The following is an 18,641-nucleotide window of genomic DNA, read 5'->3' as shown; positions in this document are numbered from 1 at the left end:
GTATGAATTAATGAATGAATGAATGAATGAATGAATGAATGAATGTATGAATGAATGTATGAATGAATGAATTAATTAATGAATGTATGAATGAATGAATGAATGAATGAATGAATGAATGAATGAATGAATGAATGTATGAATGAATGAATGAATGAATATATGAATGAATGAATGAATGAATGTATGAATGAATGAATGAATGAATGTATGAATGAATTAATGAATGTATGAATGAATGAATGAATGAATGAATGAATGAATGAATGAATAAATGAATGAATGAATGAATGAATGTATAAATGAAAACCTACCATCTCTGAATAGAGTGAAGGGGGATAGGTAGAGAGGGGCTTGGGGTTGGAATAGAGCCTCCACGGTGTTGAAATCAGCCCCTGATCTATTCAATTTTTCTATTTTAAGAAAGATCTCATTCCCTTAAACAGAAATATCTTTCATGTGGGCTATAATAATACTATCATATAATTCTCTTCACCTAATTTTTTTTTGTTATTGTTTTGTGCTCTTAGTTTCCCAGATGCGTCCATACGATCCTCCCTGTACCATTAGTGTCTTTTAGATCTAATTGGATCTGACAACAATGCATTGGGTTTAACACGACCTCAGATCAGGCCTGGAAAGTGGGCTAATATATCTTGTCATTTTGCTGTCCTTACAGATCAGTGCGGAGGGGTTTCAAAGGAACGGAGGGGGGGGGGGGGGGAGAGGTGAAGGAGGGGGGAAGGGGGAGGAGGTCAAAGTAATGAGGGGTGAATGTGGCTACTCCAATTTGGGCAATCCATTCGTATGACGGAGCCAATGCAAAGTGGCAGCTGTGATGTTTGAATCGATGTTCGGAGGGGATTTGTGGAAAGATGGTGATGTTGATCTGCGTGATAAAGGTGAGAAGTGGTGCACCCTCCAGCAGTGTCACATTCCAGCCAGGGTTCATTCATTCACTTGCGACCTTTGACCCCATTGTTATTACCTCTCAGTTCCTTGACTTTGAGTCTTGTTTGAGGGAGTAAAAAGAACTAGTCTTTGTGAACTAGACCCTGTGCTACCTCTTTGTAATTGCAGACCTGACATATCCAAGTGGATCGGCCTTACTGTAGACATACATTTTAATATAGAAACATCCTTCATTGTCACATTTGTTATTGTATGAAAAACCTAGGGAGTTAGTGAATGATTTGGATCCAAACCAATTCTCTTCAATAGAAGAGGATATGATATGAACAAAGACAGCAAGAAAGTGCTTTATAGGACCATCGTATTTTAACAATTTGATAAGTCCAGATATTATGTAGTATCAGGTTCATAAGTGTGCTGGTTTATAGCAAAGTAAAGAGGATCACATGATCAACTCTTTGGCCTGCATACAATCAAGAATATACATGTTAAATTCATACCAAGAACAATGTTTAATCAATAAAACTATGGTACTAGTGGTCAGCAAACTGTGTCTGTAAAGCAGCAGAACTACTGGAACTGTGTGCCGACTTACAATGTATGTATCAAGTATGAAAAGGGGATCAGATATCTCCCTCCCATCATGGAAATGAAAGAAGAAAGAGAAAGTGTTTGCTTCTTTAGTCTGGCAGTCAAGACTAACGACCAGAAGACAGCAGAGCCCTGTGACAGTGGGCATGACTTGTGCAGTCAGTCCCTGGTAACGACATTCAGAGTCATGGAAAATCAGTGCCCAAATGTATCAGTCTCCTAAGCTCTGTGACTTCTGATAATCCTGATATATTGACATCGTTCCTCCCCTGCAAAGGCAGGATAATGGGTGATGCTATAGTCCACTTTTGTCCTCTGTACATTAGCCTGATTACTTCTGTTCTTCTCTAGGAATATTTGATGATAATTCTGGTATTATTCCGGCATCGATCATCATGTTTTCCTTTTGTGGATCTATTTGTGATTGGCTTGGAGTAGGCAGGCACAAATGATGCTCCAGTTTCTCATTAGTGTGAAATCTGTTTTGTTTTGTATTTATAAGACAGTGGCATGGTGGTGGTTTTACAGGGCATTACTTGTTTTATGAATTCTGCAGCACATCCGTTATACCTTTCATGTACTTTACTATGATGTTCCTCACTGATGGCTCTAGGCATCATTAATGCAAACATTATGAGCAAACTGCTGCGCAGTTAAAGTACAATGACCCTGGAGTATATTAAAAAGAATAAAAAAAATCTGGAGATATCATTTTGCTAATGTAATAGGGCTGTTTCAGAGTTGCTTTCAATACGAGACTCTCCACTTCATAATGTATTGAGTGATTGAACATAATAGATAGGAAATTGCACTTTGTGGGGGAAAAATGCAACATTTGAAGTTTGCGTGATGAGGTCATAATTTATCAAATAAACCTTTCAGGCCCTGCCTTACTTGTCCCTGCCTCTTACAAATAACATGAAATAATCACACATTCAGCTGCCTGTACACGTGAGTTTCTGTGTAGTGTGCTCACGTGGATTGCCGGTAGCCTTTATGAAAATGTATGTATTCTTTGTCTGGCTAAGATCATACTTGTATCACTTTATCCCACTTTACTTCCATTAAGGTACATAATCAATATGATAAAAAGCATGATATTGCAGTTGATTGATTAAGTGCCCTCTACAGGCCCAGCAGAGCGTTTTCAAAAGTGTGGGGGCCCACTTCCGGGTTTCATGAGCTAACAAGCAAAAAAAAAAAAAAAAAAAGGTCCTCAGCCCATCTCTCCCCTTCCATTTCCGGGTTTCTTCAGCTGACAAGCAAAAAAAAAAAAAAAATGAAGAAGGTCCTCAGCTCAAAAACAAATAAACAATAACAAATAAAGGTCTTCAGTAGAAAAACATAACTTTACCGCGCTCACACTTCAAGATCTCTATCTATTTCTATTTAGTGCTACTTACGTACTTCCGGGTAAAAAAAAAGTGTGGGGGCCCAAAGTGCTGACACCTTATGTATTCCTTTGTATGGTGCACAAAAAGCGTGGGGGCCCGGGCCCCCCACGGCCCCCACGGTTCCGCCGGCCATGCTCTGTTGATGTAAATATATGATTATTCAGTGTTAAAGTAATACATGTAGCCATGGTGGAAATCATCGGTGCACATACTTGGCTTGGACTTGAACCAATGACCCCTGATTGCTGGACAGGCGTCATGTCTGATGAATAAACACACAGTATGCGCTTTTGAAGAGGTCCTAACCATCACTCGGTATTGGGCTGAAGATCCGTAGTCCAGTGGATATGACTCCTGTCTAGCAATCAGGATGTCGTTGGTTCAAGTCCAACCTGAATGTGTATGGCCATGATTTTTATCATGGCTAATACTAAAACACTGAATAATCTATGTATTCTTAAGTCAATGAAGGACGATTTGTCCATCAGTTACAATACAATCAACTCAATGCAAGAGTCATTAATTTAAAGAGATTAGATTTTGTGATATTTAGTGCTCCCTTTAGTGAATAGAGGTTCGTAAGGGTTAAAGGACAAGTCCACCTTCATGTATACATGTGTGGATTGAGTGAATGCAACAATATTAGTAGAACACATCAGTGAAAGTTTTAGGGAAATCCAACAATCCGTTCAAAAGTTATGAATTTTTAAAGTATCTGCGCAATCACTGCTGGATGAGAAGACTACTATAATGTATGATGTCACATGCGTAGAACGATATAAGGAAAATCAAAAGATAATTTTACAAAACTTTACTTTTTGAATAAAGTGCACATTTCTTTGACTTGTCATTGATGTATGTTAAGGGTAATATTATTGCCCTTACCTTCTGAAAGAGAGAAGTCAAGTGTTCTTTTGTTATGCAAGAAAAGTGAAAATATTATGTTTAATTTTCTTTACACTTTCTTTATATTGTTGTACACATGTGACATCACAAGCTATAGTAGTCTTCTCATTCAGCCGTGACTGAGCAGAAACTTCAAAAATTCATAACTTTTGAACAGATTGTCCGATTTTCCTCAAACTCTCACCGACGTGTTCTACTATCACTGCTGCATTCACTCAACCCACATGTCTATGAAGGTGAACTTATCCTTTGATTTGGGAATTACATCAGAACCACTGTAAGAATTCAATGTCTGTATGCCTCCTGCAGGATGGAGCGATACCCCTGTTCCTGGCAGTCCAGGCATCCAACATCGCGGTGTGTAAAGAACTCCTGTCAAACTTCAAGGAGGATCAGCTGAAACACTCCAAGGATGGAAATGGAGACACGGCCCTCCACATCGCCTGCCGCAAAAAGGACCTGGATTGCATCAAACTCTTTGTTGACTGTGGGAGTCCCGTGGACCTCAAGAATGTAGGTTTTTATACTCACACAAAAAGAGAATATAACTCTATATTTCCTTCTCCTATATGATTTATGTTCCCAAATCTTGCTGAGGATTGAGGTTTCAGGGTACAGGGGGTAAGTTAGGGGAGAGGTTATCTTTGGATAGAAGGTTGTTACAAAATCAGCCTTCCTATGTGGAAAACTACTTCTTGTTAACCTGTTTTAAGTCTGGAATTACAGTTTGATGAATTTTTAAAAAACTATTTAGATGCAAAAACTTACATTCCATCACCTTCACCACCCAATTACAAATGAGTTGTACATTTTGTAGGTTCAAAGGAATGCTTCTATGCCTTATTCTTGGTAATTTATAACTGTCCTTCTGAATTGAAATCCCAAATACGAAGGGGATTATGATAAAACAGCATATCACTTCATGACAAGGAGGTGTATGATACATGGACCTCCTTGTTTCACATATTTTCATGGGAAGGAGCCTAGGCATTGAGTTGTAGTCATATTAGATAATTAGTGACTTTTTTTTTTCTGCAGGGAGAGTTCTCACTACAAATTATTTTCAAAGCTTCACATAAATGTAGAAGAATCATGTTCCTCTGAGATGTGATTTGTCTGCTAATAATTCCAGGTAGCTCTTGGCATAGTTTCTTGTAACTTCAAAATATCGGAATACCAGAATTCCACAATATTACAATTGTATGAAATATCGATATGATGTTTACTGTCAGTGTGAAAGATCCTGTCTGCTCAGGCACAATCTATACTACAGGACTATTCACACAGGGCAAGAATTCTAGGTTTCTTTTCTTTGTTAATTTTACAAACCTAATCAATATGAAATCCCCCCCCCCAAAAAAAAAAAGCCATCTGCTGTAATTCCAATAAGTTTTTATATATTAAACACTTTTTAGGACAGTTTCCCCAAAACAAATATCCATATTTGAATTATTTGATTTATTACTAACAAGCATATACTTAGTTTTCTAGATAACTAAAGACACATTATTTGCTCTTGTCCACTCACATACATTTTGTAACTTGCGAATAATTTTGTGCACAAGAGTATTTGGGTTTTCAGGAGAGAAAAAATATGATACAGAGCTGTTCACACAAGGCAAGAATTTCAGCTTTCTTTACTTGGCGTTTTGTGTGAGCTGTCAACATGCCTGATTGCCCACAGGGTGATGGCCACACACCGCTCCATATATCAGCCATGACGGGAGATGAGACAGCACTCAAGTTCCTCTACCAGATGAAAGCTAACCCCAACATTTATGACAAGGTGAGTCCAAGGATTCTGAGCACTTAATGTCATTTTAGCCCAAGCTGGTCGTCCTCTCATGAAAATGTTTACTCTTGCTCGGCTCTGCCAGCCACGAGTATTGATTTTCAACTGGGTTGACATTGAAACAGGTTTTTCTTGTCAGAAAAAAAAAGAGGGAAGAAGATTGGGAAGATTCTGCAATCTTCAAATTCTATCACTTTGACACTAGTTCCATCTGAAAATGGCATCTACTCTGTCTCAATCAACCAATGAGTTCAGCCTTACTGAGAAATTGTGTTCCTTTTTCTGTATTTCATTTGAATTCTTATAATCCTTCAGTGTTTTTCTATCATCTTGGACTAAAATTGCCACCTTTTTTCAGGGCTATGATAAAAAAACAAATCTCACCAATCTATATTACTTTCTCTGGCAAGTGACATTTGGCGTGTTACAGTGCTTGGCAAATTTTACATTTGTGACCCGCTACAACAAAAGGATCCTAAAGTCGCTGACAGCTGAGCCGAGAAAATCACGTTTGATGTCACATCATCAAAATTGGTCAAAACAACTGGATTTCTGCTTTTGGCATAATTTTGTAGTCTAATGTTTTGTCAATCATCTGCCGTAATTTGGAATCTGAATGATCAAAGGAAAGGCAAGAAATCAGCATTTTTCCGGGCCATGACTTTCCGACTTTCAACGTAACAGAAAGATGTCCGAAGATTTGGATTTAGCGCTGCAGCTAGACTCCGCCTCTAGCAATGAGGGAGTGATCTTATTGGTCAGTGCGTGGCATTCTGATTATTGATTGGTCATGCGTAGACCACTGGCACAAAGCTTGAATGAACATCGTGGAGGTCCATTGTCAAGCAGTGAAAACTGTCTCGCCTCCCCTTGATCACGATAGTGTCGGAAGGAAAACTTTGAAGGAGTTTTTCTCAAAACTCTAATTTCCTCAACCACTTTACATGCGCTAATAAAATCATCGATATCTCCGCAACCGAGTACTTTTATGAGTTGTGCTGTATCTGAAATTAAAGTAGAAGAGTAAGGGAATAATGTCATGCCATTTTCAGAAAATTGTCCTCCCCCGACTTTCGGAGCCTTTTGTTGTAGATCATGATAGCGTCGGAAGAAAAATTTTGAAGGAGTTTTTCTCGAAATTCTAATTTCTTCAACTACTTGACATGGGCTAATAAAATCATAGATATCTCCGCAACCGAGTACTTTTATGAGTTGTGCTATATATGAAATTAAAGTAGAAGAGTAAGGGAATAATGTCATGCCATTTTCAGAAAATTGTCCTCCCCGACTTTCGGAGCCTTTTGTTGTAGCGGGTCACATTTTATCAATTTCTATTGTAGATACGTGTAATAGTCCTGAAGGACTCAGCTAGTGTTTTGTCAGTTATTCTATGAGTATTTCAGCTTGCTTCATGGAAAAAGAAATACTTATGTTTTACACTTGCTAAGTAAGGACTAAAATTTATCTTTGTGGGGTTTTGGAGTCGTGGGAAAGGGAAGACACCTCTGTGAATATCATAGAAATTAGATTAGTTGATTCAGGAATCTTTTCAAAACCAGATGATTTTTCTTGTGTAAACTTCTGCTATTTCTATTCCTGTTAGTGCTCTGATCAATGCCAGTAATTTATTGGGTAAAATCATAATTCTAAATGATAAAATTAATGGAATGATGTTCAGCTGTGCACTAATTTTGGGCTACCTCACACGAAAACTAAAGGACTCATTGTCAAGATGTATAGCATTCAAGGACTTAAATATCTCTCAGGCTCAAGCTTCGTGAAAGGTTATGATCCGTGTCATGTTCCATGTAATGTAAATGGGCATACTGTAAAAGCGGATATTTTTGCGCAACTTATTTTTCGCACTCGATGGGGTAAGAATAGTTTCATGTGTTTTAATTCCGCAGAATCAAGACATCAACTACTGGAACATATGGCAAGCAAAAATATTCGAGTACTTTTATTTTTGTGCTAGTTTCTGGTTGCTTGAAATGCACGAAAATTTCAACACCATTAAAATTTCCACTTATACAGTATTGTCTTTTTGGGGGAGGGGGACACTCTTATACTGTATACGCCAAATATTTATTTTCGCAAATTTCGCGAGACAGGTGCTATTCGCAAAATTAAAGACACGCAAAAATATTGACTCTGATCCCGATGTGAATGTTATGTACATGTGTACACTTCTCCGCTCAGTACAGGACTCCACGATCGTGAATTTAACCACTCACTAAATCGTTGGAAATTCCCGATTCGCGAAAATTTAGACTCGCGAAATATATGGCGCATATAGTATTTTTGCACAGTTCTGTGTGCTATCATGGTGACATTGTTGTATCATTATTGCCCATCCCAGCTGGACCGGTCACCTCTTCATATAGCAGCAGAGAATGGACACACAGGAGTGGTGGAACTCTTGGTGGACAAGTTTAAAGCCAACGTCTCAGCCAGGACTAAAGATGGCAGCACACTGATGCACATTGCCTCACAGTGTGGTCACCCGGAGACAGCATTAGCCTTCCTCAAGAAGGGAGTCCCTCTTCATATGCCTAACAAGGTAAGCAGAGAAATTCATTAGCACTTTATACAGTATGTCCTAAAAAAATTACAATCAGATTTTTGCATTGAAAACTTCCAATATGATTAAACTGTCTGAATGCTATTTCAGGGTCTACAAAAATATGATATCGTACCTTTATTGTGCAGAAAACCCCATTCAGTTTGGTTAAGTGGTCACAGAGAAATGTGAATCGTTGTGAAGCATGTCGTGGATGTGATTCTTCCAAGTTTTGAGCACTTGGATGCTCTTGGAACTGCATATTAATGTGTGAACATAATGGACAGAACTTGGAAGGAAGGGATTCCTGACATGCTCTACAAAACTCCTCATTTCTCTTTGACCACTGAAACAAATGGGATGGGGTTTTCTGCAAGATGTGGGTAATAAGATTAAGGTACAGTTTTATACCCTGAAATTGTATTTTGATTGATTCACTATTTTTAAAGTTATCATTGCAAAGGGTCCCATTGTAGTTTTCGGGGGGACATACAGTACACTGCTGCAACTGATTGACAAATTTCTCTTCATCAACATATACTAAACACACCCCAACTCTTCTATGTTTTTGAGTGATAGCCATGATAAAAATCATGGGCATATATACTCTGGTAGTGAGATTTGAACCCATGATCACCTGATTTGCTTGACAGACATTATATCCACTAGACTATCAAGCTTCTGCCCGATAGCCAGGGATGGTTTTGATCCCTCACAGCAGCAGTTACTGCATTTTTATATTAGTTAATGATTTTTGCTTCGAGTTGTGTTAACCTGTTGCTTTCAAATGAGATAATTATTTTTGTGTGTGTGCTTGCCCAGGTAAAACAATTTTTATGTGTTTTTAATTTTGTGGAATCAAATATATGAAATGATGTTACTTATAACAAGCAAAGAATTAGTGCACTTTTGTTTTATTGTTAATTGCATGTACAGTACAGAATGTGCAAAAAATTTCCAAAATGCAAAAATATCCACTTTTATGGTATTATAAGATCTATGAGGCAGTAATACTGAGTGTGCTATACAAACACATGAAAGGGAGATTATGACCCAGGCAAAGAAATTCACGTCACACACATAGACACGGGCCTATGATCGTAGAAATTATCACACAAATACACACAAATACATTGTACACTAGTTCCTGTGAACTGTCCAAGCAGCAAAGGGTTAAAGGTCATATATACCCATTTGCCACTTTTCCTTTGTAACATGAAATCAACAATAATTCTAGATATAAAGTCACATCTTCATATACACTTTCTCAGGAGTTGAAACATAAATATTGTATTTAGATAGTAATGACCGTCATCCTTTTCACTTCTTATTTTGTAATGTAATGTTTAGAAAAACATAGAATCCTGCATTTGGGTGACTTCAATCTTTGTTCTAAACTGACCTACAAAGCTATAACTCCTTCCACCTTCTCTATAAAATTACTTGTCAAAGAGAAAATATTGATGACAGAAAGTTTGAATATGACTTCAAGTTTCACAATGGAAAAAAAGCTCTGAAATTTATATGTGAATATAAATCATTTTCATGGTAATATGAAGATAGCATGAGAATATAGGCAGTCATTGCCAGATAATTAAGGTGCTTTTATCATGGAGATGTAATCAAGCAAGCCAATGAAGAAGATACAATTTCATTTCGTTTCAAGGACAAGGTTTTAGGAATCATTCATAGGATGGACATGTGAATGATAATTTAAACTAAGCCATGACATTTTGAATCAGCAGGTGTGTGATAGATTTGATAAGTATTCATATGGTGGTTGAAAGTGATCACCATTGTATGGTTATTGCAGCCTGTTATTACTACCTGTGGGGCCAAAATTGATTGAACTACATCTATATGACAGGGACACTAGATAGCAAGGGGTGAATTCCGTGCCCACCTACTGGATTGTGAGTGAAAATAATGGCTTTTTTTCTGTAACAATATTTCATGATGTGTCAAATTTCTCATTGATAGCTTTGAAGAGAGTCTGCTGAAAGTGGGTTGACAGTAGAGGGGTCAACAAAAAAGTGCATTCCTACTTTAAGTTTGTACTTTCAAGATTGATTCATCACCTTGGCATTTGCATATCATTTTACTACAGTTTTGGGTGAAACCACTTTTATCACAGGATGGGGAATATGCATAAAGAGGGTGAAAAAATGATGAAATTATCCAGGAAATGTGTCAAATTTTAGAAAGTGATGGAGAAAGGTAGAGACACACTAGCAAAATGAAAGAATTATTGAATTACAGATACCACAAATTCATGGTTGTAAATATATAACAACAGAAGGCAAATGCCAGTTGAATGTGAAGGTTACAGTATAATAAGTTTGCGTATTGGGTGTCAAAGAACAAGAGACAATACATATAAGAATCATTTTAAAGTTGGCAACTTCTGAGTGAACAGGCAGAGGAGACTGGTCATGTGATTTTATGAAAGAAAAACAAACTTATCAAAATCATATATGCAAGTTTAAACAGTGGATGTGCAGGTTTGCATTACAGTAAAGATTAATTAGGAATGTGTTTTAAACTATCCCACTAATTCTCCATCTGTGTCTATTAAACTTTTATACTACAGTCTATGTTAGAATGTGTGAGAATGTCCAAAATATTCATCAGTTCTTTTCTTTTCCATTGAATAAATTTAGCCTATTCTCTCATCTCACCACCAAGTTTTCTATTTACATTTTTATCCACACTGTTTGAAGGCCTTCTGTGCACACAAAGCTTTCCTAGACTTGGGGTGATGTAGAGAATAAAAAAAAGAAAAACGGAGAGAAAAGGTGCTGAAGAATGGAGAGATTGTAGAAATGTGTACTCACACATTGTAAATCAGCTCTCCCCCCTCTGGGACTGGTGAACGTGCAGATGAAGGCATTCCCCGGGACCCAAAGAGCGAGGGCAGCGTGACCCCCTTCACCGCTAGAGACTAATAGCTCATGTCTGCATGTGTGCCATGTGTGTGTGTGTGTCAGATCCAAGAATTCAGGCCTGGTATTCCCTAGAATTAGTCAGGTTTGACGTGCCAGTGGCTGTGTAAAACGATATCATTTATAAAGTACATTTAAAACATTTTATGTGTCAAAAACAAAGACAGATATTTGTAGATAAATTGGAAGAAACAAAGAGGGATATGGTGAGAGATAAATAGATAGATACATTGTAAATAAATAGATAGATAGCTTGATAGATAGAGAGGAAAAGAGAGAGAGAAGGAGATAGATAGATAGATAGATAGGTAGATAGATAGATAGATAGAAAAAGAGAGAGAAAGAGATAGATGGATAGAGAGATAGATAGATAAAGAGAGAGCAAGAGAGAGGGAGAAAGATTGAGAGGAAGAAAGAATTGGGACAGTTTTAAGAGTTGAGAAAAAGATAGGAAGTTGTATAGTCATTGGTATGGACATTAAGAATTGACCAATATGTATCACATCTTCAATATGATCTATTTCATTACAAGGTTCTTTTGAGGAATTACTGTATATTCTGAATGATTATTATAGTAATGTTCAGGATCTCTTGCACACAGAATTCATCTCTTAAAAACACTGGAAACACTCTAGGTTCTTCTCTGTGAAAGTTCATCTCTTCATCATAATCTGTCCAATAATATGAAAGAGGTGGTAATTTGCTGGTGTGCTGATCATAACCACAGCTCATCTTGATAGATGTATCCCACAGACCCTGTTTACTTTACTTTGATCTCAAATCTCGGGGTTTTATTGTAGACACGCACACACATTGATGAGTGAATGTAACTCAGGTTTTGGGGAAAGGGACAGAAATGTGTAGACTAACGTTAATGTTACAGCATGAAAGATGTTATTAGGGAGGAATGCCGAAGGAGGGCCGCGTCTAAGGGTGTAAACAAAGAGGTACAATGGTAGAGTACCTTTCTCAGACATGACAGGTCCTGGGTTCAAGTCTCAAGGGAATCAGATAATTCCTAGGATGATTGGTGGGAGTGTGTGTGGTTTGTGTGTGTGTCCATCCCCCTTGTGATTCTTAGGGTGTGTTTATGTTGAACTTTTTGGGCCATTATCAGACTTTGGAAATGTGTGTAGTTCAAAACACAGTTGCATCCTCGACTCATTTTGATATCAACGGTGTTCATAATGCGAATTCAAAGTGCACAAAAGGGTGCATTCATGGTTGCCAATATCTCTTTAAAGGTGTAACAGGAATGCAAATCATGTTTATGATCGGCTATTCTCTAAACATGTTTTACTAGGTGAGCATAAATGCAAAATCATGTATAAAGACATTTATTCTGATGTCACCTCAATGCCTTTCCAGTTCATGTGAAGTTGACATGTATACTCAGGGGCGGATCCAGGAATTCCGTAAAGGGGAGGCGCCTTTGCAGAATTAAAGGGGGTGCATGTACCCCCCCCCCCCATTTTTTTCTGTTTATTTCTTTTGTTTAAACCAAAAATAAAGAGGGGTGCCCCCCCCCCCCCCCCAATCCGCCATAGAAGTTTATAGTTTTTCAACAATGTGCAGTGCACCTGCTACTTCAAGATGCAATTTCCTCATCAAAAGAGATAAAAACATTGTAGGAAAATGTTTTTCAGTTGCAAATGATTTTAAATTGATGATATGGCAATTTTTGCTGTGAAAGCCTGTTGGAATTGAAAAAAAGGAAATCAATTCTTAGTTTTGTATTGCTTCATTTTTTAGCCTTGCAGCATTTCAATGCTGTACAATTTTCTGATTTCCTTTAAAAAAAAAAACCTATGACAGATATAGTAAGAAAGTAGGCAGTAGATAGTTAATGGCAGTGTTGAGAAAATTGGTTTTGAAGTTTAATGTTAAACAGTATGATACCATTCTTCATAAAACTATCCAGATATTTATATGTAGTTCCATTTTTTTTTTGGGAACTTTATGATTTAGTGGAAAGTTAGAAAAGATATAAACTCTTTATATTCTCTTCATAAATTTATTATAATATTTTCAGTTGCATCATCTCATTTTGCAGTTTATTTTTTCCCTACAGTAATGTTTGCATCATCAGGTATTACAGTATTAATGTTTCCATATTATTAGTCAATATTGTAAAGTTTTTATGATGCTGTCATTGCTACGTTCCAGGAACTGTTGCAATGTCTTTGTCCTTTTCAATCGCATAGATACAAAGAGAAGTGAATCGCAATCATGATTTATATTTTTATCATATGCTAGGGGAAGCAGTAATTTATCACCTTCTGGCAATTATACAAACATTAGGAAAATGTTTTTTGCTTTCCCCGTAAAGCTTGTTTGGGATCCCATTTGGTGTTTGAATGGATAATATACACACATGCATGTATCATCATGCTGCATTAGATAGTACTTGTATCCATACGGCAGTAATTGTGTATAATCAGATCAGAATTTCAAATGCAATCACTTAAGAGCTGCATCATAGATGTGGTTATGCTGCTTAGCATTATTTTCGATGAAATATCATTTACATATCTGTACTGAAGTCCTATACAGTGTATCCCATGGCACTTAATTTATAACTATTGCAGCATACAATGACTGCACTCATACAGACAGGACCTCGGCAACTAACCAATCAGCTTTAAGCATCTCTCCGTGAGATGTTCACTGTAGTTATTGACATTTGCAATAATCTGCACAAAACAGGATAAGCTACATTTTTAAAACATTTTGAAGTAATTCCATCATCAGATAGAACAAAATAAGACCTTTCCAATCGTACCTCACTTGTTGCATAACAAGGAATTTTTGTAAAGTTATGATTGAAAATATATCATATTTTCTTATTAATTTCCTTGTTTTTAACAGGTTTAATGCAAATTTCTCAATTTGTCAAGAATGGACTTAACTCATTTTGCAATCAAAACCTTTATATGTTTTTATAAAAAATGGACAAGCAGTAAAAGGGTGGTAGCAGTCTTTCACAAGACTTTCCAAGAACTGTTTGCCCTAATCTTTCATTTCATGTAAATGTGACATTTATCACAGCGGTGGGGGTGGATTCAAATTTACAGTGAATTGTCTGGGGTTTAACATTGATGTTGTTAATATTCTTTTGACAATTTCTGAGACCTCATAGTATTCTTCAATTTCAGTATATGAATCAAATGCTCTAGATAAATAATACATCCATGCTGTCTATTGGTGTTTATGCCATTTCATTTGATTAGTTTTCTGCGAAAGCATCAATGCACCCTGTTTTTATCAAAGACCAGCCATGTTGTGTTTTGAATTTGGGATGCCACGTAACCTGAAATGCTTTGACTTCTTACTTGATAAGATCACGGTGGAATGTAATCATGAAGCGAAGGCATGGAATATTAATTTCTTACCGTCATCTTTATCAGGGAAACTATCAGCTGCTCTATTTACTTACAATGTCTTGACTAAGCTGAGATAAGTTGATACATCATATGAAATATGCATCCATTTATATCTGTTTTATATATTTTATGATTGTGTAATTTTTTCTTTTATGTTGTGATATTTAATTATCACATAACTCAGCATAAATGCCACCTTATGGTAAAATTTGGTTTAAAGAATGGAGTTAAATCAAAGTGATAATTTCATCAAGTGTATTATGAAAATCCGACATAAAGGAAATTATGAAATTTGATAGTGTTCCACATGCCTTCATAAGATGTAAATTTGATTAGGTATTGATGTCATAACTCTCCATTAGATTTATGGTCAAAACTTCATTTTTAAAAATTGGTAGTCTATCTACTGGCACTACTCCCTGAAAAGGCAACATCACTAATAAAGTTGTCACAATGCTACCATACTTAGTTGAAAAGAATATAAAATGTTCTTGCTTATTTTACTTCAAAAGAGAGTAATTTGGTGAATATTTATGAGGGAAGACACCATTCCTCTTCTTATATGTGTATGTGTATGAGTTATATTGCAAAATGAGCTAACTCTATTCTTGTTAAGTTGAGATATTTGTGATTAAAGCTGCTAAAAAACAAAGGAAATAATAAAAAAAAATACAGGATATTTTTAAGCATAACTTCTAGAATATTCCTTGTTATGTCACAAGTGAGGTATTACTGGAAAGGTTGTATTTTGCTCTATCTGATTGTGGACTTACTTTGAAATGTTTAAAAATGGCGCTTAGCTCATTTTGCAATTAACTCTTAACGTGCCATGGTCGCCGAACGGCGACCTTAGTGCTGACGTGCCATGGTCGCCGATCGGCGACAAAGAAGAGCGCGAAAAACATTGATTATTTAAGTTCTTATGGTACCATAATGTGTTACACCAAGAAACTGACAATGATATGTACTGGTAGCTGACTAGCATAGCCATCGTTTTCACCCAAAATATGAGTATGCTTACATTGGAAAATTTTGAGTAAATACGTGATTTTTCGGCTAGATGTATTTTTTTCGCGTCGGGAAAATCCGCAGCGAGCGCACCCTCTGCGAGATGTGTATAGATCAAAAGTCTCATTGGTAAACCACGCGTGTGTATGCTATTTAATCTGCGTGTATTGCCTATGCGGTTCCAGTTGTATTGTTCCGCTTGGATGCTGTCCGGCGGGAAGCTGCTTTGATTTTGTCCCTCAAAGACGGTAAGCTTGCGTTCGTCGGTCAAGTCTTTCATCCTTTTATTTTGGTGAACTTCACTAATCGTCCCCACGCTAGCATACAAAAGAAGAAGACGCTTTTGTTCTTGTCTTATGCACGTGTGCAGTGAACGGAAAGTAGACCTGTAAACTATGCCGCTTGGTACCACACGTAGTTCGTAGTTTGTTTTGGCGTGATTACCTTCTCCTAGTTCGAAGCGAAATGAAATTCAAAGTAGAAATCTAGTGTTTCGGAATTTCAGACAAAATATAGATCGCAAAAGATGAACATTATTTTGCTTAGTTCAGTTTAAAAATTGTAGGCAGCGTTCGCAAAGAGCGAATAGAGCTGTTGTTTTGAGCGACGACATGCAAATAGTACAAATACTAATCAACACTGGTTTTGACCCAAAACCGATTTTTTTTTCTCAAACTTACGAAAGTGACTGGAACTGTAATTTTAGCGCAAACTGGCTGTATTGGTTTTACTCCACCGATATGAAAGTACATTATAGAGCCTGATTTTCTATATGTATGTGACGATGTGCACGTGAAAATCAGTCAAACTATGTTGTTTTCCATGTACTGGTTTTTGTTTTTGTGCTTGCGTCCACGGTTGCATTTTTTTTTTCTTTGAGGGTTTCTCTTCAATTGGTCTTCATACTGTACCTCTTTCGGCATGCCTTCTCTCTTATTATGTTGCTTCTTCTTTTCTCTATACATTTTGAAGAAAACTAGTTTTCACGCATTGAGCGTCTCTCCGTATCCGTAAAATTTGTCATTGTCCTGCCGTATTTTGGAGGATGTTTTGGTTCTTGTAGCTTTCCGGCTATAAATAGCGTGTAAATAACCTTGGCTATGGGAACAGTAAATGTCTCTAACTACGTACTCTCGAATTAGCGACCAGAATCGTTGCGAACGTCAAGAATATTCATCTTATTTCTTTTGGCCAAAAACAAAAACAAAATCAAAACAAACAAAAAAGAACCATCGACAGTTGATTGGTGTATTATAGAAATTGTTTACTCAACCACGCAAAATGATCAATAATTATTTATCATTTCATGATAACAAAAATCGAAGCTGTATCGTTTATCGCCAAGCAATGATGCAGACACAATCCCTACAGCACAGTCTCGATAAAGTAGAACAGAATTCGATCAGTAATTCGTAGACAGCCAATATCAAATTCGCAAACGGGTTTTCTTGTTTGATTTTGATTTCAACTGTTTAGGAAGCTCGAAACCTATAATTTGATAGGTTTCCAAACATTCATCGCTCAGTGAGACACAGAATTAAAGTATATTTACGCATTTATGTTATTTGTTGAGCTTTGCTTATCGTTTATCCTACCTCTTATAGAAACGTGTTATTTTCCCCGAGTTGCAGGTGAAGAGGAAAATGTTCAAACTCAAGCAAATCCATCAAAGTTATTATTACGTAGGACTTTAGATAAGAGAGAGAGGGAGAGAGAGAGAGAGAGGATGCAAAGTAACATCAAACTATTTGTTAGCATGCAGATTTTGAAAACTTCAAACTCAGATCCCGCTGTTCAGTCCTTGGAGTAAAACAGTGTTGGAGATCACACAAAAAAAGAAAGAAAGAAATGTCGGATGATGCTGCTTCATGAAAACTGTGTCACAACGCAATGAAGGTACGAATTCAAGTACGGAACTAACATCCATCGGCTATTATAAACCAATGAAGGAACTTCAACAGTAGAGTGATCGATGTTATGATTTCCATGAACGTTCAAAATAATTCTGATGGTTACAAATCGCTCGGTATGAAACCTATATTGGCAGGCGCTATAGAGATTTCTGACGCCATGTGAAAGTATGGAATGTGCCGTTGAATAATGTCATATTCAGATAATCAAATGTTTCACGGCGAATGAGACTAAAGACAATCAAAGACAGCAAACATTGAAAAAGCATACCAGCAATGTAAAACGTGATTTTATACTTGTCGGCACCTACAGTTTTGTCTTCTTGTCACCAATTTTGCTATGCAGATCAGGCCTACTGTCAGGGGGCTTTTGATTCTTTTTAAGTGTTATTTGTACCGTAATGATTTTGTTGAATGTAATTGCATTGTTCGCTCCTTCATCATGATATGTGCAAAGCTGCCTTTCCTTTCACTGTTTATCTGTGTCATGTTTTAGTGTCTTGTCTCAATTCGTTGTTATTTTCGCTGTTCTGATCGGGCTTTTGGAAATTTCAAATCTGACTGAATTCATTCGTTTGCAAGATTCAATTACTTCACAACTCTGGCCGCATAGTTCACAAGTACAGCGCTATTGAACTTTACTATTTCAAAGTGAGATGATCGTTTCGAGAATGAGAGGGCTCCTCCCAACGTAGCGCTATTTTACCGAATCATGAAATGAATGGTGAGCTTTTCAGTTGCACGCACATGGCTTCAAACACCAGCGCTGGGCTTACAAGCACGTGGTGTGCTGCTCCGAGCGACTGACCTCGTGGTGCTGAGATTGAACTGGTTTTCTAGCCAAACCCACTTTACTTTGATTTCTCTGGATTGGCAATAAACACAAAAGTGGTATACTACCGTGAATTAACTTTGTTATAATATTTTGGTAATATTGTGATCGGATGGACAGTGGCTGGCAATAGGTTGATCGGATCAACATTCTTGATTGATACAGCGTTAGACAAATAAAAACCGGAAGACGTGTGCACTTTTATCGGTCAGATCACGGCAGCATCTTCGCTTTCGATCAGGAGTCATGTTCATCCTTCAAGCTGCCCCTAGCAACCGCTAGTGTGTATTGTACTCAATCAGTACTCGGATGATCTCCGCCGTTACCAAGGAATTGCGCGCGCACAAATCCTCGCTGACAAAGGCCTGCCGATTTCAATAGAGTGCGCCCGCCCGTAGTCCGCATAGACAA

At 37.2% G+C, this 18,641-nt stretch overlaps 1 protein-coding gene across 1 annotated transcript in view; it reads left to right on the top strand.

Annotated features, from left to right (window-relative positions):
• Positions 1 to 5,491: 5,491 nt before the first annotated feature.
• LOC139742121 (uncharacterized) overlaps positions 5,492 to 18,641 on the top strand; it is a 45,917-nt gene continuing 32,767 nt past the window's right edge. Inside the window, exons 1-2 of the mRNA XM_071652692.1 lie at positions 5,492 to 5,589; positions 7,955 to 8,155. Of these exons, the coding sequence (XP_071508793.1) occupies positions 5,521 to 5,589; positions 7,955 to 8,155 (270 nt within the window). The 5' untranslated portion in view covers positions 5,492 to 5,520. The remainder of the gene's footprint in view (positions 5,590 to 7,954; positions 8,156 to 18,641) is intronic.

This window comes from Diadema antillarum, unplaced genomic scaffold, assembly GCF_040938485.1.
Source record: "Diadema antillarum isolate AM-2024a unplaced genomic scaffold, OU_Dant_1.0 seq00000980_RagTag, whole genome shotgun sequence".
Taxonomy (NCBI): Eukaryota; Metazoa; Echinodermata; class Echinoidea; order Diadematoida; family Diadematidae; genus Diadema; species Diadema antillarum.
This window is presented reverse-complemented; position numbering and strand designations above follow the sequence as displayed.